Source organism: Dermacentor variabilis, chromosome 3 (genome assembly GCF_050947875.1).
Source record: "Dermacentor variabilis isolate Ectoservices chromosome 3, ASM5094787v1, whole genome shotgun sequence".
In the NCBI taxonomy this organism is placed as follows: Eukaryota; Metazoa; Arthropoda; class Arachnida; order Ixodida; family Ixodidae; genus Dermacentor; species Dermacentor variabilis.
In genome coordinates, this window is record NC_134570.1 from 206080565 (window position 1) to 206098868 (window position 18304).

Below are 18304 nucleotides of genomic sequence, written 5' to 3' on the forward strand. Positions count from 1 at the left end.
GTGTGGCTCTGTATTGTCACTTTCGATCTGTTCACTGTTTTCATTGAATACTATAACACCTGATTTTCTAACACGAAATTTCAAACCTAAATTCTCGCCTTCCTGTCCACAGATATTAGCCAGACGTTGGAAATCACTTTGCTTTTTAGCTAGCAAAACAATGTCATCCGCATAAAACAAACCTAGGAACTGCTGCGTCTTCAACGATGACAGCAGCGTCGTGCCCCGAAGCTACCGGCCGAGTCGGTCCAAGAAAGGTTCACCGCTGGGAATGGTTATGTTGACTTCGCATTTACAGCCGCGATTTGCCTCAACAAATTGGGGCAAAGACTTTCTAATCCGGCCTCGTATCTATCTATCGATCGATTCATGTCAGATCATGCACGGATGTGCACGACCTGACATGATCTAAAGGTCATCTCATGAATTACATGCGTGTCATGAATTGCATGACGTTAATGACAATACATGTATGAGCATGTCCTTCCCGTGCCATTCTTGTAGCGTCATGCACGCATGTCTCGCCACACATATCCAAAAAGAATTATGGGGTTCGCATGCTAAAACTGGGATGTTATTATGAGGCACGCCGTAGTGGAGGTCTCCGCAAAGTTCGAGCGCCTGGGGTTCCTTAACGTGCACGTAAATCCAAGTACACAGGTGTTTTTGACCCCATCGAAATGCGGCCGCCGTGGCCGGGATTCGATCCCGCTACCTTGTGCTTAGCAACCCAACACCATAGCCACTAAGCAACCACGGCAGGTACAAATATCGTGATAGATATCCAGTTAGAGAAATTCATAACCACGACGCCATCACCTCATGTCCTTTACGTCATTCGCGACAATCACATCATCACAAGCATGTCATGTCATTTCATTCATGTCATGGAACTCTGATGTATAGCTTGTCATAAAGTGGAAGTAAAATGAATGATAATCAAGTCACGCATGTCATGACATGAATGTCATAAATAAAATTACTATAATGGATTGGATGGCATGCCGTGCATTTCTCTGACTATACATTTTGGATGTGCTTGTCCCTACATGCATGTATGGCATTAATGACGTGTCATGCGATGTATGCCATTAAATGATCGGCATGAATTCCATGATCTGTATATCAAGTCATGACATGATTCCCATGAATGTGATAACATGCACGTCGAAAATGACAGAAATTCATGACATACGTGCATGCACGACATTAAATTACCATGACAAGAACTTATGTCAACCCAGGGGACCATGTTGTCTGCTAACTTGAACCTATAATTATGTGCTCGTGATTTATGCTTTAAATGTTGTGCCAGGCAGATTAACGTTCTTTTTTTAAATTTCGAATCAAGATTGTTGAGCATCACGCGGATGTCTCGGCACTTAGCCAAAAAGCCTATGCGAAGGCTTTAACACAGGCCTGCACCCCTTACAGAAAACGTGGACATGCCGGACAGCAGTTCTTAAGTAAAGTGGGAATGCGTTTACATACTGCTCACAAAGCGCAGATTACGCAATAGTTATCGACAATGGAATACAATAAAAATTAATGCACATAATCTATGCACCAACAAAAGTTACGATGAGCGTATGGAAAGATTAATCAGCTGAATAGTAGCTAGTAAGAACTGTGGCAAAATAGTAAATACAAGAATGAAAATATCAGTAGCATACTCAAATTATGCATATACAATGAAAATATAAACGAAGTATGACAAAATTAGACATGAAAGGGAGATCTCTTAAGTTTCTCCGGAATATGGCTAGCAGAAATTCTCGCGATTCTCCCACTTCATTTGTGATGCTGGAAATTTCCGTAACAACCTCTCTGCAGCGACGTTCCCACGCGGAGTGGGTACCTATAACCAAGCTTCACTCTGAGCTCCCACGCTCCACGACCTCGAGTTATAACCCAATTAGACCGTACACTCCCGTGGCGCCCGCGCCCGAAAAGAAGCCAATCCCCAATGCATAGAGGCGAGCTCGTTTCTGAACGCTTCCCCGACCGTTGCCAATACGGTTCGGCGGAGCGAGCAGCAGGAACGCGAAAAGGCGGCTTCCCCGCAGCAAGCGTCAGCGGTGCGGTGAAGCAGCCGGTGCGCCACGCGCCCATTGAAAAACCGTGGGAACGGCAAGCGCGTAGCTCCCGAGCCGCCCTCGCGGGTTCCCACGATCGGCGGCCCACGAGCTCCCTCGGGACACCGGGGGCCCGAACTACAAAACGCGCCGCGAGCGCGACCCGGCGCTCACAGTCTCGGTCGCGCCACGGGCGCACGCCGACAGCCGCTGTTCGTCGGCGCTGCCTGCGCGAGTCGCCGTCGAACTTCGCCGATGCTTGGCCTGCGAGGATGAGAACAGTGCGTTACCAGCGGATCGCCGGGATGACGCACGTAGTCGGGCTGCTGGCAGCGGCGGTAATGCTACCGGTGGTCCAGAACGCTGCTATCCGTGGTTCCCCGAAGGAGAGCCGTCGCCACATGTCCTGCGACTGGACGCAAAGGTACGCCTCGAAGCACATGCGCTTGCACCTCACCGGGTTACATAAACGGCGCAAGGTTTTGTGCGCGTAAGTGGAAGGTCTCCGAGAACGCGGTAAATTTTGCGAATACGCGAGTTACAGTGTACATAAAGCGTGCTGAACGGGAGTTTTCGTCCTGATCAGCAGCCGTATTCTCCGACAAGCGTACAAGAGGAGTGTGTCCTGAATAAACGATCAGTCGTTAGCGAGCGCTCGTATTGTCGCTTTTTGCATGTCTTCTGTGTTTGCATCATTCGTTTTCTGTTCGTTATTTGCTTGTTCGAGCTGTGTTATGCAAATGAATGCTATATTGATACAGTCCCGAGACCTCCAACTTAATTGACGGTGGGGCTTGGACGTAGATATGTGTTTACAGGATGCCCCACGTAACTTGAGCAAAATTTTCAAAACATGCAGATGCCATGTAGCTTGACAGAACCAAAAGGCAAGGTTGTTTGCCATCGCTCGGAGATACTCACATTATTTTTTGCATTCCGCCTAATTACATAATTAGCCTTAAGTAATCAACTTCTCAAATATTATCATTACATGAAAACCGTCAATGAGAAAATTGTACAGCAACATGAAAAACCCCCGATACAGCTTTCTGTTACTCAATGCAGGCTACATAAGAATGTTTTTCCAAGCATGAAAGAAGCTCGAGAATACACGAAAAATTGCCGCGCGACTGGCCGCTCGAAGCACTTTGCGTATATACGCGGCCATCTCTCATGCTTTGAAAAACACTTTTACGTAGAACGTATGCAGCAACAAAAGGCTCTATCGGGAGATTTTCATGTTGCTCTACAATTTTTTCATAGACACCTTTCATCTAAATATAATATTTGAGAAGTTGACTAATTAATAAAGACTAATTATATAATTAGGCGGAATGCGAAAAATAATCTGAGTACCTCCGAGCGACGGCAAACAACATTACCTTGGTTACCGTGCTAGTCGCATATTTTTAAAGTTTGGCTCAAGCTGCGTGGGACCCCCGGTATACTGTGTATAGATGTGATAAAGTTGTCACTTCTGTAGCCTAAAGCTCACCTTGACTTTCGAAAACAGTGGCCTAGCGCAGTCCTCCGAAGACGTGCTCCCTGTCTACCTGAGCTCGTGCGATTCCGGCACGGTCCGCTGGAGCTACCCTCGCGGGGCTCTGCGCATCGTGATACGCGGTCCACCATCGCAGCCTGAGTTCCAAGCCTGCTTCCGGGTCGCAGCTGACAGTTCTGGGGCGTTGGTGTACGCGGAGACCGCTCAGGGCGGCCTCGTTCCGGGACCTGGCGTACGGGCCAAGTGCGTGCTCTCCAACCGAGGCTCCGCGGTCGTCTACGCCGTGGCCTCGGCTGCTCGAACGGGCAAGAGGGCTAAGCTAACCTTGACGTACACCACGAGCCAGCCCGTGGCGTCGTTCGAGAGGCTCGAAGGATGGGAAGGTGCGTATGAGCGCATCGTCTGACTACGAACGATACACATTTCCTGCTTTGCTGCTAATTCCTTGCGTTTTTCCTCGTTTGTGCCCAGAACACTACACGTATTGCATTTTTCTTTTAAAAAAAAGGAAAACGAAGCATATTTCCGATGTATTTCGTTGACAGCCAACACTGCCGGTCTTTGAGATGCTCATACAGTAAGCGTCAAATTTTAGGAATGCATCTTGTTTATCTTTCAACATAATATAGCCCCACCAGTGGTGCGTTTCTTTTTCTTCCTTTTTTGCACACGAATATATTTTCTGCCGAAACACGTGCTTTATTATACTTACTACTGGGACCAAACCGCGGGTCGACGTTCTCGTGATATTAGTTATGGGTCATAATCAGCGCAACGACAATTTCCTCTAGCACAGGCCCTGTATCGATTGCTTTTATTTCTTCTTTTCAGACTGCCGACCCTGCACGGAAACAGAGCTGCGTGAAAGTTACTGCCTTGGCGATCTAGGTGAGCGCCACGTGCCCACTAAGCAACACCGCGGCGGCTATGGCGCGGTCTGCCGCCGAGCGCCAAGTTCCGTTCCGGCTGCGGCGTTCCCGTAGAGCACAACGCAGAAACCATGCTAGTTTAGAGTACTTAAATTTAGGTGCATGTTAACGAACCTGAGGCGATTAAAATTGATACGATGCGTCTATTATACTACTCGTACTGCATAGGCGTCATAATTCGATTTTATCTAAAACGCCCAATGGCTCTATGTACAGATTCATTATACGAGGACGTCACAGCGCCAAGCAACGGTGCCATTTATTTATTTTTTTAACGTACTCCACACCAAGCAGGTCCAAGCAGGATGGGCCACACAAATAAAAAGCATTTGTATTATAGAGAAAACGGTGTGCTATGAAAAAGAAAAAAAAACAGTAAAGGAACTTTAATCAGAATTTATTCGTGCATTTTGTCATAAACTTCAGTTAGATTGTAGAAGGACTTGTTGTGGGCTAGTTGGTGTTTGCTTACCGACATAATGTAGCGCGAAGGCACAGTTACAAAGAAGAGACATGGAACACGTGACAGGCGCTACTAACAACTTTATTCGAAGGCCAGCGAGAAGCGTGCTCCCAACGCGCAGGCGCACCTGCCACTACTGGGGTGATTATCAGGACTAACAAGATAATTCAAGACATCTAAAGAAAGTAAGCTTCGCGTTGTAGAAAACAAGTCTGGCTTACACAAGCACTACTTTCTTCTTTTATGTAAAACGCTTCTAATATCTCTAATAATTTTAATAACCGGTTTTTTTGTGCAAAAGAATGGCATATGCGTAAGATCATGCGTAGCACCTCTACTGTGTGACATATTCCTGTCGGAAATATACAAAAACCTTCACAACAGTGTTCACGGTTCGCATGTTTTTAAAGTATTTTGATACGTTGACGATTGTTTCGTTGCGATGAACCAAGGAAGTACCATTAACTGATTTCATGTTATAAAGATTTTAAATTTCAAACTTCACGGCAAGGGCCTGTCATTCACATTTGAACTCTCCGTAGACAATACCCTCCAGTTGTGAGAGTTTAGCGTCACGTTCTCTAATGATCATGTTTGCTGGTGCTATTCACCACGAGCAAAAAAAATGAGCTTCTGCCTTACAGCTTTGCGGCATCCAAGTTTCAATTTAGTTGCGAGTTAGTGCTTGTCCTGTTCTTCTGTGTCTATCATCTGTCCAGTCTTAGAATTGCTCTTACCAGTATTCAGTTGTTAAGCATGAACAATAGCTCAGCAACAAATTTTGTTATTGTCAAAAGAGGTATGGCTTCACTCTGCCTGGGGTCAGCACCCGAGAAGTCCTGCGAACACAAGATGCAGGACAGTTTTGACAAGCAGTTCACTAGCCATTCAAAAGCCGGCTACCCTCGCTTGGTCCTGACATCAGTGGCCGAATCCCTGCTACAGAAGCTAAAAGCGGGCACACTAGTGAATGAGGCAAGAGCCGCTGAGCGGAGTGGCCTAAGGCCGGAAATTGTGCCCTGCGTGCACAAGATGAGCCACAATTTAAAAAGAAAGCGGCGAATAGGTACGGAGTGCCTGTCGTGTTATCCGCTCCGAACAGGCTGGCCCAACTGTGTATAATTGGCAGCTCAATGCTAAGCTGCCAAAGTAAAACACGCCAAACCCGACGTGCGTTGCGCCACCGGGGTATTTCATGAAATCCCCCTGTCTTGTGGAAAGTCCCATCTAGGACAAAGAGGCCGCTGCGTCAATGGCCGAATGAGGGAGCATGCGAATAAACCGAAGAACATGACTGCGCATCTTTCAGCGCACTGTAAAAGCCTGTCCTTGTAAGCCGGTATTTCATGATGTGAAAATCCTGGGCAGAAGTAAAGATAAAACGGCGAGTGAGCTATTAGATGCTTTTACATAAAAGAAAAAGGTAGTGCTTCTGTAAGCCAGACTTCTGCTGTTTTGTACAACGCGGAGCTTACTTTCTGTAGATTTGCCAAGTGATTTTGCCAGCCCTGACAATCGCGCTCGGTAGTGGTAGGTGCGTCTGCGTGTTGGGAGCTGTATATGTACGCTTCTCCCTGTCTTTCAATTAAAATTGTTAGTAGCGCCTGTGACGTGTTCTGTGTCTCTTCTTTCTAATCGTGCCTTCGCGCTACATTGTCTGTATTCAGCTAGGTTGTTTCAGTTGGATGCAGAAAGTGCCAAGTATGAAAACATAAATATTAGCTCTGGTAAAATGCGGCTTTGGAAACTGCGCTTTCAAATGTCGCGTATATAGGTGTTGTGGACCACGGGGAAAAGTACCGTGCATGAGGAGTGGTGAATTTACCGTTAAGAAATTAGCTCAAGACCTGTAAACAACATTTTCTTCTTAATTCAAGCAGTTAAATTTTGTTAGTATTCATTAGTTAAGTAGCAGAATCAGTGTTTATATTTAACATAGATAAACCTAACAGCTTCTTGCTGAATCCATTCGAGTTTTTCAATGTTAAATTTATTATAAGGATCTCATACAATAAAAAAATATTCAAACTTACGTCGTATTAATGTGAGGTAGCCAAGAAGTTCAACATTAGGAGGATAATCTTGAAGTTTGTGTTTTAAGTAACAAAGTTTGCGGAAAGTTGAGAAGCAAGTATATTGAGTGCTTTCAGTTACAATCTGCGTGAATGAAGGGGATTTCAGGATGAGATGCCAGTATTTATAGTTTTGTTATGTCCATATATGTTCTAATATACTCAGCCGGTGGGGTTCGTTCTAATCCCGAGATAGAAACTTTTGTGTTGCAATCACTGGGCTAACATGAGCTACCGATTAAAGAAAATATCAGGTCGCGGTCGGGGTGATGATGTATTACGAATACTCGAAGATCACAAAATTGATTAGATGAATTTGTTTTGCAAACATCCCTAACAAGTCGGAATATTCTGGAAAAAGAAAGTTGGAATTCAGGTGAAATTAGAACGAAAGCCCTTCAACGGAGATCTCTAGAATCCAGGTGCTCTGCTTCCGAAAAACCCGTATGCCCGCCTTCTTTCTTAACTCCCTTCTAGATACAGGCTAATGCGAAGTTTTAAATTTTTTAACCTTTCTGCATATTTCTAGTCCACGAAATAGATTCCTGTACTTACTTTTACAGTGCTTCATGTTTTCAGTTATTTCGCTCTCGCACTATCATGCACTAGCATCTTTTGCCAGCTAGCTTAGTCGTTACGCAACCGGCTCAGCGGACCTCCTGGCGCAGACCATGTTTGGTTTCTACGCCAGGAGGAGCACATTTTAACTATGAATATTTGTGATGTGGAGGCTGTTTTCCTCATAGCTTTGTCGTTCCTTAACGTGGGCTCCAAGTTTCCATTTTATATGGTAGGACATTTTTCGATTGTAGATCGCTGTGGTGCAGAGATGAAAGTAATCTTGCCAGAAAAATCATGCGCACTTTTTTACATGTGTTGATTTACAAAAGGATCTCATCTCAGTTGCAGAAGCTACAGTGCGGAATGCCACGCTCCACTCAGACGGGCAGGCCATCTACTGGTGGCTGTCCGTCACGCGAACCCACCGTGGGCGCATGCCCGACTACGTCACGAGGCCTGCAAGGTGCGGCTTTCCTCGTGACACGCAGGAGCCTCGTCTAATACTGGCCACGTGGCACCTGGGCCGCCCCATTGTCACGTGTGCCCCGAAACTGCGGCAGTGGAAAAGGCTCGCGGAGCAGGACAGGGTGCAGTGCAATTACGAAACCAACGGTTCTAGTCATCTGGTGAGGTGACCGTGGGAACAACCGCTCTCGCTGTGGATACCATACGGCCCGCTCAAAGTACAGTTTGCGTAGTATGGCCGCATTCAAAAGCAGATATCTGTGATCTCAACAACCGTGACGGCGTTGTCGTCCTGGAAGTGAAGCTTCGCAGCAGCTATAAGCTGCATTTCAACCCGGCTCCTCCTCTAGTCATCTGCGGAAACTCTACAGGCGGTGGCATGAGATCAAAAAATAAATATTGTTTTCATAAACTCTCGTGAGCCAGAAAACAAAGTCACAGTGATGGTGGCTTAGCTGTGTGTCTACTGTCGTATGTCCTGCCTGGCGGTGGAGTGCGCCAGACAATTTCAAAGCTGCCAAAGGGCAGTGCACTGTTTTAGAGATTCAATACTGTGTAATTTTGTTGATAAGCAAGAAAGATCTATGTAAGTGCTTCTTAGAGTTACGTCTTGTTAAGAGATTTTCGCCCACTTTGTGACACATTGTAAGAGAACACGTCCGAAGTGACCATCGCTATTACGCATAATTGCACTTTATTACGTGGTACATAATCGCGTGAAAACACAAGTTTGTTTCAAATGAAGAAAGCGTGAGACTGACAGTCATTAGTTGCTTGTGCCAGACAGAGTGAAATTTTTAACTACTAGTGGGTGCACAGCACAAAGGGAGAACACGGGCAGAAGGAAGAAACAACGTGGCAATGTCCGTGTTGTCATTAAGAGAACAAAGTCGTGTACCGGTGTTGCACGGGAACTTCACATCGCAATTGAGTTCGATAAGAATCGAATTTCTCGAAAGACATTGACTACCTTCCGCAGCTTGCGGAAAATAGTGAACCAAGACCGAGAAATTCGATCCTAATAAAACTGTATATCGCCATCGAAAGTGCCTGCGTGACATCGGTATTAGCTGCGCTGCCATCAAATGTTTTCATGCCATACATCTCAAGTTTTATGTGACGATTATTGAACAGATTCTATCCCACTACCATCACTGCTTATCTGTTAATGTTACGTCGGGCATTATACTGCAGGGCTTCTAAATATGACCACTGTGAATTGGTTACTTCTCATTGAACCCTCGGCGTAAGCACTTGCGCTTCGCACCGTTCAGTGGAGCCATTGCATCAAGGCTTCAATCCAGAGCCACTGCGTTCAGAATTAGTACACTCTAACCGCTGTACCACTGCGGCAGGTCATAGAAGCTACCATCGTGACAATGTTCTAGTCTAATATATAGCACGCCGGAGTTATGTTTAAAAGAAAACATGTCGAATATTTTAATGAGTATGGTATTCAGCGGTTACTGGTACACAAGGAGTACTGGTACACAATTTAATGCGATTAGTACTCTTCGGGAACTTCACCCAGTATGCGGTATGTATCTAGCCTCTTTCACATATTCAGTGACCCAAGTTATCTATACCATATTGGGCCAACAGGTATGTGCTGGCTGCTATCCTGGTGAGCACACAACATGGTCCACTGGGGACAACATGGGATACTGCAGTGATGTTGCCGCCAAGGTACTAGGAATAGACGGGGTTGCTACGGAGTTTCAACTGGGTCCCGCAGTTTTTAAAGCGAAGCTTTCTTTCCCTCTTCCTTCGACTTCCCCACTGCTGCTGCTGCTGCTGCTGCGGCTGCTGCTGTCGCGCACACCGCGCCACGTGGTTGTTCAGAGAGTGTATATAGATGACAGGCGCAAGTAAGAGAGGAAGGGCGACGGGAGAAACTCGTGTTCACGCCACCACGTCGAATGTGCACAATGCCCTCTAGAGCTCCCTGGCCGTCGTCACATTAGCCGCTTAACAGCTGTAATTATCCGTCACTCCCCCCAGAAGCATTGCAGAAACTGCGGCGCTTCCCTTTCTACTAACGTGAGAGGCCAGAGAGGACGCAAATAGAACTGTAGAGTGGTGAAGATGACAAGAAGGAGAGGGAGGAAAAGAGGCAGTCTCCATATAAGAGAGGGGAGAGGTGACGTAAGAAGGCAAGAAATCTCCACTACTATACGACAGCGGTTGCTGGGATCAAACAGGATAAGCTTAAGTTCAAGGTACGGTACAGTACATTGCTGCTCTTTTGGAAAAATAAGCGTCATGCAAATATGTCAAGAAAACACATTAAGCAGGGCGTGCAGAAGCAGAGCCGCATTAATTAAAGCGCTCCGCAGGGTCCAGGAGGCACTACGGAAGCGGTCGACCGTCAAAGCAACACTTCTGCACCCGCCGCGTTAGCTTTGCAGCTATGGCATTGCTAGAGGTCGCGGATTTGATCCCAATTGCGGCAGCCGCATTTCGACGGGGCGAAAGATAAAACGCACGTGCACTTAGATTTTGGGACACGTTAAAGAACATCCCGGTGTCAAAATTAACCCCGAGTCCGCCACTACGGCTTACCTCATAATCCGAGTCTGGTTTTGGCACGTACAACCCCATAATCCAACTCAACGTTAACACTTTTGCCACAATGGGATGTGCCATGTCAGGAAATGACAACGCCAAAGCCTATGAGGTTATAAAATATGGCGCACAACAACGCCTCAAGCAAAAACCACCCCCTGCGTGTTCTGTGTACAACGCAGACAAACAGCAGTGGTGCACGCAAGATAACGTTTAACATCAACTCACCACTCTCGTGTTAGCCGAAACGTTGAAGAAATTAAACTTTAGCCGTCAACATTGCCGCTAATTATCGTCAATCAAAGCATCCAGCACGGAAAGCTACGCTTAAATCTATTCTCACAGTGCGTAGGATCTGCATATTCTTTTTCTCTGGGATTTTACGCACAACAATCGCGATATGATGATGAAGTCGGGATTAATCTTTGCGTTTTTACATTTAAACGAACTAAAAACTTTGTGAACGGGACCCCTGTATCGGAAAAAAAAGCAAGTATTGACTATTGTACACTCTAAGAAAAAAGGAGCGACACTTGCTCCATTAAGGAAGAAACGGCGATATCCCCTATGTTCGTCTTTAAATGGAGCAAGTTTCCCCCCTCATGCATGGGAACAAAGGTTCCTCCCTCTCCAAAACCAACATGGCCGACTCCAAGCAAGCGAAGCGATGGATGAGACTAGGCCTACGAACTGTGCTAGTTCGCAGCTGGAAAAAAACGTACGCGTCATAAGCATAGTGTACGTTACTGATATTTAGAAAAAAAAAGTAAAAAAGAACTCTCGCTAAGCTTATCATGGCGTGTACAAGAAACCAGGGCAAGTACGACACAATTTTGTAGCGATACCTTCCGCTCGACTGCACCGCTTATCACCCACCGTTGACGGCCGGCTGATCATGTTGACAACGCGGGCGGAGCTTCGCTTTAACCCATCTCTAACCACTGTTGAAGTGCGAGAAGGAATGAGATCGCTAGAAGATAGGGATATACATAGATCAATCCGTCGCACACACACACACGCTTAATTATGTGCATGGATAGATAAATGTTATGGGCGTCCCCTTTCGAAAGGGGCGGTGGGTTGCGCCACCAAGCTCTTGCTATTACACTCTAAGAAGAGTTTACACCCTTTGGAGTGCCCCTTCTGCCACACAACGATAATCGTCATCTGCCTTGATGCGTTTCCTATCTTTAACGCTGCAAGCCCGGTACTTTCCACTAACGAACGGCATGCGCGTTATCAGCATGAAAGCATTCTCGACAGGAAAGTAGCGGGCGCGGCGTTTTCAAGAAAGGAAACGCATCAAGGCAGATGACGATTACTCTTGTGTGGCAGAACGGGCACGCCAAAGGGTGTAAACTGTTCTTAGAGTGTATACTGCCTAATGTCCTACCTAAGTTAAACAATAAAAACGCGCTTAGCGCCACCTAGAGAGGCTTCAAATTACTAAACTGTATAGTTACTGCGCGGTCCGACAGATGCCGCTAACAGCTGAAGAAAACTAGGGTGCCTCGATGCGCGCGCCCCCGCTTAGGGTGAGGACATCTGCGTCGTCTGCTACGGCGGCCGCCATTCTCGTTCCCACTGCATGCTCGTTCTCGCGGAGAACGGACTCCTCCGCTTTCCGGCTCCCTATCTCACGCTCGGCAGCGACTGGGGCTAACCCCCTTTCTCCCGCGCTGTTATGCGGAGGGCGTTAAAAGGCTGAATGGGCATTTTTCTTCGTGAACGGAGGCGCGGTAAACAGGATTGCATGGGAAACCTCACTGATGTCCCAATGCAAGTGAGTGAATTTGATCGGTAAGAAAATTCAGCCGACGCGGTCAATGCAACAACGTCTTGGTTCTGCACGCTTTGAAGAAACAGCATCAGCAACGGTAATAAAATATAAAGTCCCCTTTTCGTCTGGTAACAGCCAGATGAATACAAAAGCTGTTACCCAAGCAAACATGAAATCATTTATTCAGTGCTTATGAAAACACACAAAGTTAGAGATTTGTGTTTAATGGGAACGTGAACACTGAACATTATTGCACTTTTTAAAAGTCGACATTTATGTTAAATAGACCGTAATTGATAAAATAGTTGTGATCACTATATATATAGATGCAGACTTCAGACTTTGAAGGAAAAGGCTCGCAGAACTGCAGATTCCAGCTTGCTTACGCAAGGCTGACCCCTGCACAAGTCTTGCTTCCGTGGCCACTAGGATGAGTGCTCGGAATTTGTCGGAGATGAATTCGGAGCCTCACTCTGGCATATGCAGCAGTCAGCATTTTGCTTATTCGTTCTTTGTGAGCCATGCATGTGTTCACTGAGGGTTTGTCTATGCCTTCGAGATAGGCTATCAGAGAACGAAGTGGCGACTTCATGGTGAAAAATTTGCCTGTGCACCATGAGTTGACAGCGGTGAAATGTTCCTCGTAGTTTTTTAAAGTTTTCATGACATCAGCGCTTGGATATACGAGGTTTTGCCCATCCCTGACGTATTCCTTGAGTGCAGTCAGGGAAGCATACTGATCGTCAGGCTTGCCAAGGAGAGCAGCCTTGCACTGCGGACAAGTTATAGATTTCAAAATTCCTTTCAAAATAAAACCGCCAAGGTAAAACAAGATGCGGCACTCGGTTGACGTGAGCTCTTCAATGAACAGAATTTCCGTGTCGTTGATTTCATCGACTTCGCTTTCTGCACATTCCTTCTTGCTATGTGCAAGCAGATCGACAAGGTATTCGCGGTCGTCAAGTTCGTAGCTTGTTGATCTCGGAGTGTGAAGAAAGTGGCTGACGCTGACGAGTCGGAGTGCACACTTCAAGTCATACGCAGTGGGCACTGGCTTCATGAGCCGCACCACAGAAAAAAGGTTTTCTAGGCAGTCTTGCAACAGCCTGCTCGTGAGGAGGAATTCATACCCTTCACTGCCAAGAAGCACTTCTTGAAGGCGAAGGACAGCCGTTGTCGCAATTAGGACCCCTGCTTGCGATGGCTTCCACTGAGATCCAGTGCCCATTTTCAGTTCTCTGATGGTGTCTGTTGCCGTGCGTAGTGTGTCCAAGGCGGCATGATATTTAGTAATGTTCCTGCGGCTTAGCGCCATAGTGGGATGACGCGATGACATGAGGGCATACCACCTAGAAACGAGGTCCATAAACCACGCTGTTGTTTCGGCCTCTGGCTCAATCACTCCTTCTTTTATTAGGAACCGAATAGCTGGTGGGGCTTCACGGAAGAGCTGGACAGCGACTCCTACTTTCATTTTGGTGAAGTGCCCACAACTAATGTGGGTTTCTGACAAATTTGGTGCTACCTTAAGTTCGTTGGCTGCGTCATAATCCAAGACGGCCTGTACATGCTCCAATTTCACCTTCGAGGCCGTCAGTCCGTTCCTGCTTACTGTAGTATCACTGAGTGTGAAAACTTTTGAGCTTAGAAGCTGTCCTTTCAGGTTCTTAAGGACATGTGCCGGGTCCGAGATGAAAAAAAGTTCCTTCCCTTTTAAGGTTGGGTGAGGTATTGAGCACGAAGTTGTCGAATGGCGGTGGCTCGAAAAGCCAAATTCTCTCCACATAGCGCGGTTTGCTGCACCCATGTCACATGTGATAACACGGACTCTTAGAGAAATCTGGCTGCATATCTGCACTATTTCCAGGACATATGCCTTGAGTACAGAGCCGTCCACGTGCCTACCAGTGAATTCATAGGCTATCACTTGCTTCCATCTCTGGTTTACCCCACCTAGCATAAACACCAAAGCATGATTGGCTGGCTCTTCAGGCTTTGAGGGCAACGTCGTTCCTCCCAGAAGCACGTCTTCGCCACGGTCGAGTTCAAATCCGGGTGCTATCTCCATTTCATCTAAAAAGAGAACGCAGTCTTTCTCCACGTCCTCCATTCCCTCTGCTTTCGACCTCATGACGTCGATCACTTCATGCAGGATACCTGGCAGAAACTTCAGGCCCTGAATTCTTCTTGCTAACGTTCTGCTGGATGGAAGAGGGTAGCCAATCTTTCTGAGTGTTTCATACCCGGTGGTTCCACAAGCAAATTTAATTTTTAGACCTTGCTTTACTGTTTGCGCTGACCACGAATTACCATGATTGTTGTTCCGAGAAAGAGCACGAATTTGGTCTTCATTTAAAAACTTCGTATTTCGTGAGAAATTAGTTGCCTCTTTCTGCAGCTTGCGTACCTGCATCTGTAGTTTTTTGACAGTGTTCTTAGATTCGTTATGATGTTGTCTAAGCTTATTATTGGCTGCTGTGAGATCTGCAATCTTCTTCCTAAGCTCAGCTGCCTCAGAATCGAGGGGTTGGGTCGCAGTAACTATTGCAGTTTCTTGAAGCCGTGCATCCCTGGGGGTCGAAGTAAGTTGCCCATTAGCATTGTTGGTTTCCGTAGCCGCCAATCTCTCATTTATCTCCCCGTCTGACGAAGAATCAGCGGGAGAAAATTCCTGCGTAGTTGAGGGAAGAACGTTTCTCACTTCTCGTGAAGAATTGTGTGCGGCTGCGTCGTCACTGAATAATGCAGGCACGTGTGCATTTCGTTCCCTTGGTGGCCTTCGCTCTTTAGGAAGTTCTGGAAACAGATAAATAAGAAAAAATGCCCATTACATATATTTAAGATTGTGTTAACTAAAAGCAGAATAGAAGGCGCGCCAGAAAATTTAATATGTATGCGCATGAATCGTTTCCTCACATAACTTTTTCAAATGTAGATAATGAGCCGATAAGCAACGTGGTAACAAATACCAGGGTCAGGAGGCATCTCACCTTTGAATGGGAACACCGTTGGTACAGCATTAGGCTTGAGCTTCTTCCACCCATCCGCGCGGTTCTGTTCGAAGCTGCTGGCTTCGAAATGAGCCTGCAGATGAATTTGATATTGAAATTAGCGGCGCATTTCCGGCTCGATAATGAAAACAATGAAGGCAGCACGCAAGAGAACACAGTAGTCCAAATATCAGTCGAATTACTCGAATGAGAGCCTCAATCTGCACATAACATATCCTGTCTATCTCATTCACTGACTTAATCCGCCATCGCAGAACGAAGCGTCGGGTTAACAGGCCAAAGAACAAATTAGTCGAAATATCAGGCGAATTACTCGAATGAGCGCCTCAATCTGCACATAACAACGATCTCTGTTAATCTCATTTACTGACATAATGCGGCGTCGTAGGACGAAGCGTCCGGTTAATAGGCAGCGGAAGCTACCCAACGCCGCACACATGTCAAAAACAACTTCAGAAATCGTGAGTGAATTAATCAAAATTGGTTCCTGGACCATCCATTTGCACAGTAATTGCCACAGCTTATGTGCCCTTGCTTGTCCTCATGCTCTGTGCCTTGATGCAATGTTTGGGCCCAGACCGCAATTCGCTGGCAAGCGCCTAGTAAAGGCAATTACCTTTGAATGAAAAGAAGCGGCGAAAGCACGCGTGGTACGTATTCCCCAGCGGACACGTGTCGTGCAATTTCGGATGCGAACAAGCAAGCGGCAGACAATGGCCTGTACCGCGCTGTAGTGAAACTCATTTACTTTGTTTTAGTGTTTCACGCAGCTTTTTTAAGCCGAGCAAGAAGAATATTGAACGACACTTAGCTGCCCAAACGCAACAAAATACAAATAAATCGCAACAAAAACAGCACTGAACCAACATGTGGCACTTACGCTGCAGACACACGAGGAGTTCGTCGGTTGCCACTTGTCACGCTTGACTCGCACCAGCCACAGAAGCCGCCTTTTTGGGTCCCTTGGAAAATGGAACATCCTCCAACCATTTCTCGAATGGTTGGAGCACTGAGGAACACAACATCCAGGCATTCTACGCCGATGAAAGCCGCGCGAACGCAGCAGCGTTTCGAGGACGCCCGCACAGCAGCGCGGCGAAGTCGACGCGGGCAACGCAATGGCGGAGGGAGCGCGCGAAAACAGGTTTAGGCGGCGCCGGCTGGTTCAAAGGGTGACCTCACCCTAAGCGGGGGCGCGCGCATCGAGGCACCCTAAAGAAAACTAGTGTTCCTGTATATGCTCCCGCAGGGAGCAGAGTTGCGCATAGGTCCGCCGTCGTGATCCAGCTCTGCATCGAAGCCCCTCCTCGCGCGCGCAGGAGCCAAATGCCACGCGGTGTTCCGCCTTTCTCTCTAGTGGTCGCGAGCTACAAGCGCCAATTGTTCGCAGGCGCTTAGCAAAGGGCAATTCTTAATACAGGCTACACTCGAATGAGTCATTCGTGCAGTCGGAGGGGGTGGGCTTCCAACCAACCGAAACTTTGTATGTACCTATGTAAACACGCATATACAAACACACACATGAACGTACAAATAGGGGGTAGCACCGCCTTCAGTTCCCCAAAATAAAATACTCCCGTGGCTCGAACAGCTCCAAAGTTCGCTCGCAAACGCGCAGTACGTTGCCACAAAAGGCGGTGCAATGATTTTCATGCATATGAAGTTGTCTTATCATTGTCAGAAAGCAAGAAATGTTTTAGAGAGTGTTTAAAACTTCACACACGTAAGCTGGACACTTAGCGCATATTGGCTGCCGAAACCAGCCGATTAATGACCGTCGCCAAGAGAGCTATCGTGCCTGCAGTTATGTCAGTGACCGTTAACAGAGCGTCATTTATCACTAACCATCGCTCAAAACAGCTGCACGTTTTCGATACATGCGGTGCAGACACAGATTTAAGCGCATTTCAAATGTTCACATGCGCACATTTTAAGCAAAGCTTACTTTTACGATTCATTCACACCGCAGACTAATCAGCTATATAGTATCAGCAAATCTGCAAGTGGAAAAAGATTCAAGATGCAAGAGCTTCTAGATCAAATTTATTTCATACAAGGGAATGCATGAACGGCTGCTGGCAGCAGGCCAAGTGTGCTGGTTCTTGGAACCTTGGGGGCAGAATTCAAAGAAAATGGGAAGGCAACAAGCTATTAAGAGTAACAACAGGTTATTTTTATTGCACTAATCACATCAAGATGGCAAACTTGCAGAGTAATTATTCACACAGTGCAGACTGTAATCTGACAACACATTTTTGGCATCGTAATGGCACAATACAAGTGCCAGTACGATGTGTTTCGTATCACTTCACCAAGGTCCTTGACTTCACATCGTCGAATACCGTACCTGAAACCCGCAGCTGCTCCTCTCAACGCACGATCGACGGTCCGCTGATTGCAATGGCGATGGCACTGACGGAAACGACGAGTTCGCATGAGTCGGCGATGCGCCCGTAAAGTTGGCTTCGCAGCGGCGCGGATCATTTGACGTCATTTTTCGCGCTCGGCCAATAGCTGTGCGAGCGGCGCCGGAAAAGGTATGCGCAACTCTGCTCCCTGCGGGAGCATATACAGGAACACTGAAGAAAACGGTAAAGCTAGGGAAACGACGGAGCATATTTTATTAGAATGTGAAGACGTCTACCCAGCGGTCGATTTAGGCACCACTGGCCTCCTTGAAGCCCTTGGGTTTAGCGGGAGCACTGGTAAAGCAAACAGGTCCGCAATAGACATTAGTAAGAGGCGATTGGAGGATTGGTGGAAGAAAAGTAGGGAAACGACAAAAGACGGAGACATATAAAAGCACAGTTCGCAATAGGGGATCAGAAAATTTGGACGTGGTAGTTCATAGTGCTTTTTTTTTCTTCTTTCATTGGTTAACC

General features: G+C 46.7%; 1 protein-coding gene and 1 long non-coding RNA gene across 2 annotated transcripts; one reads left to right on the forward strand and one right to left on the reverse strand.

Annotated features, from left to right (window-relative positions):
* The first annotated feature begins 2224 nt into the window (after positions 1 to 2224).
* LOC142574405 (meteorin-like protein) lies at positions 2225 to 8446 on the forward strand. Its single transcript, XM_075683496.1, has 4 exons — positions 2225 to 2499; positions 3589 to 3959; positions 4408 to 4464; positions 7944 to 8446. The coding sequence occupies exons 1-4, from the start codon at positions 2348 to 2350 to the stop codon at positions 8234 to 8236; spliced, it is 873 nt and encodes a 290-aa protein (XP_075539611.1). The 5' UTR covers positions 2225 to 2347; the 3' UTR covers positions 8237 to 8446.
* A 3693-nt stretch (positions 8447 to 12139) lies between these two features.
* LOC142576604 (uncharacterized) lies at positions 12140 to 16628 on the reverse strand. The gene is made up of 3 exons (XR_012826882.1): positions 16303 to 16628; positions 15402 to 15495; positions 12140 to 15207 (listed from the first exon to the last, which is right to left on the reverse strand). It is a non-coding gene; the product is annotated as an uncharacterized LOC142576604 (long non-coding RNA).
* Between the last annotated feature and the right edge of the window lie 1676 nt (positions 16629 to 18304).

Bases quoted from the DNA above. Each gene is read 5' to 3' on its own strand.
- LOC142574405 (XM_075683496.1), top strand. From the start codon at position 2,348: ATGAGAACAGTGCGTTACCAGCGGATCGCCGGGATGACGCACGTAGTC. The intron at 3,960-4,407 runs GTGCGTATGAGC...TCTTCTTTTCAG, and splicing joins GAGGCTCGAAGGATGGGAAG to ACTGCCGACCCTGCACGGAA. The intron at 4,465-7,943 runs GTGAGCGCCACG...ATCTCATCTCAG, and splicing joins TTACTGCCTTGGCGATCTAG to TTGCAGAAGCTACAGTGCGG.